General features: G+C 35.7%; 1 protein-coding gene across 1 annotated transcript; it reads right to left on the bottom strand.

Moving 5' to 3' along the window:
• Window positions 1-306: 306 nt before the first annotated feature.
• On the bottom strand, window positions 307-1,008 carry LOC142174589 (uncharacterized). The gene has a single exon (XM_075240410.1). It carries the CDS (start codon window positions 1,006-1,008, stop codon window positions 307-309), a length of 702 nt encoding a protein of 233 aa, XP_075096511.1.
• Between the last annotated feature and the right edge of the window lie 6,600 nt (window positions 1,009-7,608).

Below are 7,608 nucleotides of genomic sequence, written 5' to 3'. Positions count from 1 at the left end.
ATCTTCCTTGATGTAATAGGGACTCCAAGGTACCTGAATGGGAGCTTGCCTTTTCTGTACTTTGTTTTGACATTGTTGCAGGGTATCTAGTGCTTCATCTGCTCTCTATTCAATGTTATTGAATCTCTCCTTGTTGATTTTCTAAAGAGTACTTTTGATTCTGTGTAGTTTCCCCACTAGCTGGTACATTTGTGTTCCTTGCTTATTTGTCCTTCATCCTTCTTTTATCCTTTCTTTGAAATCCCAGGCCATGCTCCACATATTGAAATATTTGAAGCTTCTTCTCACCTGTTGTCCTTCTCCCTCTCAGTTGATAATGCTCGGGGCATGATAAAATAATCCTAGTTGCATATAGTGAACTTCTGATGCAGGTAGCTTTATCGTCCATTCATAGTTGATAAGAACTCTATCTATTTTGCTCATTACTCTACTATCTCCTGGTTGTTTGTTACTCCATGTATAGTATGCACCCGAGGATCTCATGTCTTGTAATGAACACTCCTCCATACACTTTTTAAATTCCCTTATCTTTGCCATGGTGACTGAACTCCCCACTCTTTCCTCTGTGCTCAAAATGCTGTTGAAATCCCCCATTATTGCCCAAGGCCCATTGACCATTTGATGTATGCTCTTGATGTCTTCCCATAGCCGCCTTCTCATGCTCTGATTATTAAAACCATAAACTATTGTGACATTAAATTGTCTCCTTGTCCCTCTATGCTGAACTATACAGTGTATTAGTTGTTCAGATACAATTGTTATATTTACATCATAGATTCCAGGTTTCCATACGACCCATATTCTTCCTGCCGGATGTTTTATTAAATTCGTAGTAAAGGACCAACCATTGCATAGATTAAGAGCAGCTTGTTGTGCTTTAGCTCTTTTAATCTTTGTTTCCAGGAGACCAAATAAGCCTACTCTTTGATTGTTCATAAACAGGTTTATTTCCTTCTGTTTGTGTGGCTTATTCAATCCCCTGGTATTCCAGAAACCTATTATATCCATTGAATGTGGGGTTGCGCCCATCCTGCCCTTTTCCAAAGGCCATCTCACTCCATTTCCCTTTGTTACTCTTGTCCACCATCACACTAATCTAACATAAGTCTTCCAAGTTTTGCATAATCATGTTTACACTAAATATGTTTGATTTCCTTGCATTGGTAGTTAGTCCTGATGCCTCTGAAAAGGTTTGACTTTTTCATAAGACCAGAAATTTTATCATACAGTGAGGCAACCCGGTAAACAAAGAATCTTGTATTCACATCAAGTCCGAGGAAGGACCGCACCCAAAAGAGTAATTTAATATTTCTGTTGGAAATTTATGTAGTTTCTCTTTTTCAGTAATTGACTAAACTCATGTGAAAATGCAAAAATGAAAGTACAGATGGAGTTTCTAATTAAGATCAAAAGACCAAGCTTGGGGTGATTAGAATTAGGGTCGTCAATGGTTAGGTTTGGCCGCTTATTTTATAAAATTTATACCATACTAATTTTTCGGTTATTCATTTTGTATAATAAACATTAGACTTTTCGAATCATCCCAATCATTTAGGATTCTCTAAGATATCAGTACACGATTCGGTTAAATTTTAGGTATTTTTTTAAAAATATCATACAAGAGTCGCTAGTCGAAGTTAGAATGCGATAAATGCATACCTGCATAGAACTCTAGACATTTTTACTTTTTTAAAAGTGATGAATCAAATGAACATGAAAGATGTCCAAAATAGAGACTCATCCCACTATTCTATAGTAACATAAAATCAATTAAGCAAAGACTAGAAAAATTTAAATCATACGAGTAGAAATATAGTAATTAAGTTGAAACTCAAGAATAGAGTTTATTTGAAGATTATATCCAACAAGAGAAAACTAAATCATACGAGAGGAAAATCGTTGGAACACCTAGTGTTTGCTACTCAAGATGCTGGAACTAATTTAGTTTCAAATGGAAGTTGGGACTTTGGGTATTAATTACTTGGTCACTTGTATCCCTTTCCATAATCCCATTGCCCAAGAAAAAAAAATTGTTTTGTTAGTTTTAAACTTAGTATATAAATGGTTTGATATTTTTTTGGTTTATTTTTATAAAATTAAAAATTTAGTCGATTATTCGGTACGGTTATAAATTTATATAAAAACATATGATTTTGTTAAAATAAACCTAATAATCAGTTCAGTCAATCTTATCGATTTTTAAATATCCATTAAAACCATTAATTAGAATGGTATGTTCAGTGTCCCTCTTGTCTTCAAAATTTTGTTTTCGTATAGTACTTGATTCTTGCTTGATCTTTCCTTTGAGCAATACTAGCTATTGGAGATATTCAGTCTTCATTTTCAACTTCCTTCCTTCGATAATTCCAATTATTTTCCTAGAAATATTCTTTAGTCCATTCATTTTTTTTCTTTTTTTCCCCATCAACTGTTAAAACATTTCAATCTTCAAATCTCTGCTTCCATTCCGGATCTCTTTCCTTTTCCTCAATACTTCCTTCCTTAGATTTTGGGATATTCTATTATTCATTCGGCTACTTAATTAATTATATCATGTTTGCTGACCAAACTTTTCAGCCTTCACATATGGGTCTGAATCTTCAACCTTTCCTTCTATTTTGTAATTACGTTTTTTCACCATTTTGTGAAATTTTTTTAGGTGTAGATATATTAGATACCCGTGACTTGATTGATAAAATAGTATCTCTCCCAAAAATATATTTTTTAATCAATTCGAATTCGGTAAGACACAATTCTTATGCCATAATTACTTATTAGATGGGTTAAATGGGTACAAGGGGCATGGATTAAATAATTATATCATTAAATATGGGGTTTTTAATATGACATGGCATGCCAACATGGAGAGAATGAGGCTTTTGATGTGCATTTTATTTTCCGAGTCAATAGCTGAGTGACTTTGTTGTTTAAAAAAAACTTTGGTAAGTTATTTCCATTAGTTTGGTGACCATCCAAAGAATTAACTCTATTATTCAAAAATAAACCATATACATAGAAACACATCATATGCGCTAATGAGTAATTTAGTGGGTGAAATTTAAAAATAGCCAGATTTACAAGTGGTAAAATTGGAAAATAGACTCAGTTTCAAAAGTAATCGAAATTTAGTCACTTTTCATGTAAAGATAAATCTGAACGAAAACACTATTCAAAATCCGAAAAATATTCCAGCATAATATACTGGAGTTCCAGTATAATAAACTGGTCCAGCATAATATGCTAGAAGTTCATACGCAGGTGCTCCAATCTCCAGTATATTATGCTGGAACTCTTCGTGTGTTGGAGTTCCAGCATAATATGCGAGAAGTTCATACACAGACGCACTAATCTCCAGTAAATTATGCTGGAACTTTTCGTGTTGTAGAAAAATAATGGCTATTTTTTAATGACTTTACAAACGCTAATTATTTTTTAATTATCACCGAAAACTGACTAGCCCGTGCTATTTTCACTAATTTAGTACATGCAATATCTGAATACGGTAAATATTTACCCGCACCAGATATTTACGTTACACCAATAATTGTATGACCAATGTTTGCAAATAGACTTCTCTCACTTAATTATATTTAAAAAATATATATGTTTTCACCTAATAAAATCACTTAACCATGTTAAATTGGTAAGATCGGCATCTGAATACATAAGTTTTTGTGATACAGCTCGGTAGCTGTTCAGCTCTTTTGCTTGTTATGCTCTCTTGACTTTTCTAATCTGAAAATGATTGGCCGATCTTCCAAAAGTTTTCAGTTGTGCACAATGGGTCGGCATGCTCAAAAAACAGCCACCACACACTCAATTTTCACGTGAAAAATTCCATTTATATTAACATGTGATTCACTTTACTTCAGATGATCCTTACCTCCTTGGAGTCTTGGACCCCCATTCTCTCTCTCTCTCTCATTGCGTTATGTAGGCCCGATGCAATCAAATTCCTTCCCAAAAGCAAATTTTGTGAAGTGAAATGAATATCAACGAATGGTTTTATGAACTGGCCTAATTGATTACTGTCCTAATAAATATATGGAAACATAATTTTTTTATAAAAGCTGTAGCTCAGGGTTTTCGTTTATATTGTTAGAGCCCAGTCTACTACACACAGTTGGCCCAATACTGTGACCTGGCCCAGTACTTTTATTCTTTATTCTTTCATTTTAAGTGTAGTATTTGTCTTTCTCATTTTTACATGCATTTCACTTGTAAATATAAATACAGAACTAAGTGGAGAAATAAAAACATACAGATATTTTCCCAGATTTCATTTTCTCTATTTCTCCTTCTTTTTCTCGAAGCTTCCGAGGTCTGACTCCAATGGAGTTACCATAGCTCGCTGAGCTTCATTACAACATGGTATTAGAGCAGGGATCCTAACTCCTCGTCACGTAAGCTTCATCTTCAACGTTTCGAAGATTTCACTGAAATCGGTCTCTTGAGTAAAGTTCGAGAACTCCGTCAATCCGTCATTACGCAACGGAAAATTTGGGGCTTTTACGGGAATCTCTTCTTGTGTCAGTTAAGTCGACTGGAATTCCTGATTTCGTAATGGATTCAAACAATTTGGGGCTAATCTCAAGCTAGGGTTGGTTTCTGCATGAAGACCTCACCTCTTCGGGTTTTGAGAAGAAGGATGGTAATATCGTTCTAATCTACAACCCTGAAACTTATATTCTAGTGTTTTAGGTGATATAGCTTGGAGGTGTATGTGACAGTTTGTATGTCATCTTGAGCTTGTTGCATGTTGCTGTGTCGATTAGATTCTGTTGATAGAAAATATGAGTAGTCACGGAGATGATATCACTTCACCCTCAGTTCCCAATACTGAAGGATTTGCTCCTTTTACAATAGATCCTTTTCATCCTTTTTATGTGCACCCATCTGATAATCCGGGCAACAAATTAGTGTTTGTTCCCTTCAATGGACAAGGTTTTGTATTGTGGAGAAGCAACATGCTTACTTCTCTTTCTGCTAAAAACAAATTAGGCTTGTTAGACGGAAGAGTTGCCCAACCTCCTGTCAACTCTCCCCTTTATTCCTATTGGGAGAGATGTAATGACATGGTAAAATCTTGGATTATCAATTCTATTTCCAGGGACATAGCCACAAGTGTGATGTGTTTTAGGACTGCTAAGGAGGTTTGGACTGATATTAATGAAAGGTTTGGCCAGTCCAATGGGTCTAAATATCTTCAGATTCAGAGAGAAATCAGTTAAATTGTCCAAGGGTCATCTGACATTGCCACATATTTCACCAAATTTAGGAGTCTTTGGGATGAGTTAAATTCTTCATATGTAGGCCCTATATGCTCTTGTGGGGCCCTCCCCAAGTTTATAGAGGATCAACAACTATTTCAATTCCTAAATGGGTTAAATGACTCCTATTCAACTGTGAAGAGTGCTATTATGCTTATGAATCCCCTACCTCCAATAAGCAAAGCTTACTCTCTCTTGCAACAAGATGAGAGCCAAAGAGAAACTCAAGCTTCAGTATCAAATTTTTCTAATGAATCTGCCTCTTTCTATGTATCTTCAACCACATCAAATAGAAATTTCAATCAAAGGATCAACTTTCACTCCAGAAAACCCAACTCTGTTTCTTGCAAATATTGTAAGAAACCTGGACGCACAGTGGAGAAATGCTACAGATTACATGGTTTTCCTGCGGATTTCAAGTTTACCAAAGGCAAGAAATCTGCTTAATGTGTCCAGTCTAACATTCAAATCAATCATCCTACAGTTTCTCCTCAACTATCTACTAAATATTCTGCTCATGGTTTCACCAAGGAACAGTATCATCACCGGATGACTTTATTTCAACAAGTCCAGATATCTCCTAGTGCTTGTTCTGATAATATCCATGTTGAAGAATATGCATTTGCACATTTTGTAGGTTTGTTCAATGCCTATGCTGCAAAATCTACTGATTTTCATGTATGTGCATCTTCTCAATTAGGTGTAAATCCTTGGATATTAGACTCAGGGGCTACAAATCATATGACTCCACACAAACACTTACTTCACAACCTTATACCTTTACCTAAACCATTTCTTGTCACTTTACCTAATGGATATAAAGTTAAAGTGTTGTCAACTGGTTCTTTACATCTCAGGCATGACATCACTTTACTCAATGTCCTTCTTGTGCCTTCTTTTCACTTTAATCTAATTTCTATACATCAACTAATATCCCAGCTGAATTGTATAGCTATTCTTACCAAATTTAATTGTTCTTTACAGGGCCCTTCTCTGAAGAGGCCACTGGTAATTGGTAAAGCTGCTGGAAGACTATATTATCTACATCCTGATGCTGAGTTGTTTCCATCTCAACATGTCTCTTCTGTTCTTTCAAATTCTGTTTCCTGTAATAAGTCTAATCTTCTTTCCACTCCTGTAAATAATCTTCCATGTAATCAGACATCTACTGTGAATAAAATAGATTTGTTTTGGCACCAAAGATTAGGGCATATGCTTTTCATAGAATGACTTCTATTCCATTCTTATCTGATAAAGTTTCTTCAAAACAGTCTTTTATATGCTCTATTTGTCCAATGGCTAGGCAACAAAGATTACCTTTTTATGACAGTCACATTCACTCCACTGCTCCTTTTCAACTGGTTCACATTGATGTTTGGGGACCCTATAATACTAGGACATACAATGGATTTAGATACTTCTTAACTTTAGTTGATGACCATAGTAGAGCTACATGGACACATCTTTTATCTTGTAAAGGTAATGCTCTCTCTGTGTTAAAAGCTTTCACCTCTATGGTCAAAACACATTTCCAATCTTCAGTCCAAACTTTTAGGTCTGACAATGCTTATGAACTTGGTAGTAGTTCTGAAGCTGCTGCTTTCTTTAGCAATCAAGGTATTCTACATCAAACTACTATTCCACATACCCCACAGCAAAATGGTGTTGTGAAGAGAAAACATAAACACCTATTGGAAGTTTCTAGAGCTCTCCTCTTTCAATCTAAACTACCTCCTAAATTCTGGGGTGATTGTGTACTAACTGTTACCTACCTGATAAATAGAATGCCTCTGACTACCTTAAACAACATCTCTCCTTATGAAAAACTACATGGAAATACACCTTCTTACTCTCATTTAAAGTCTTTTGGTTGTCTATGCTTTGCAACTTCTCCCAAATTTGGAAGGGATAAGTTCCAATCTAGAGCTATACATAGTCTTTTCTTAGGGTATCCCTGCGCCAAGAAGGGTTACAAACTCATGAACCTCTCAAACTCTTCCATTTTTTACTTTAGAGATGTAGTCTTCCATGAACACATCTTTCCTTATAGTTCAGCAACGCCTTCTGCCACTCCTCCCTCCACTTTTCCATCTTTTGTAGATATTGATACTTTTCCTACCTCTGCTCCTACTGCTACAACAGAAATGCCTGCAACATCTGATGTCTCTTCTCTTCCCATTGATGAACCAAATATTCCAGCTACACCCTCTGCCTCACATCTTCCCTCTCCTTCTACCTCTTATTCTATCCCAACTCCTTGTGTGCTTCAGCCTTCTCCACTTCCACCACCTGCCCCTGCCTTAAGAAAATCCTCCAGCACAATCACTCAACCATCTTA

Source organism: Nicotiana tabacum, chromosome 20 (assembly GCF_000715075.1).
Source record: "Nicotiana tabacum cultivar K326 chromosome 20, ASM71507v2, whole genome shotgun sequence".
Taxonomy (NCBI): domain Eukaryota; kingdom Viridiplantae; phylum Streptophyta; class Magnoliopsida; order Solanales; family Solanaceae; genus Nicotiana; species Nicotiana tabacum.
This window is presented reverse-complemented; position numbering and strand designations above follow the sequence as displayed.

Excerpts from the sequence above, each read along its gene's own strand:
- LOC142174589 (XM_075240410.1), bottom strand. The coding sequence starts at position 1,008 with ATGGATATAATAGGTTTCTGGAATACCAGGGGATTGAATAAGCCACAC.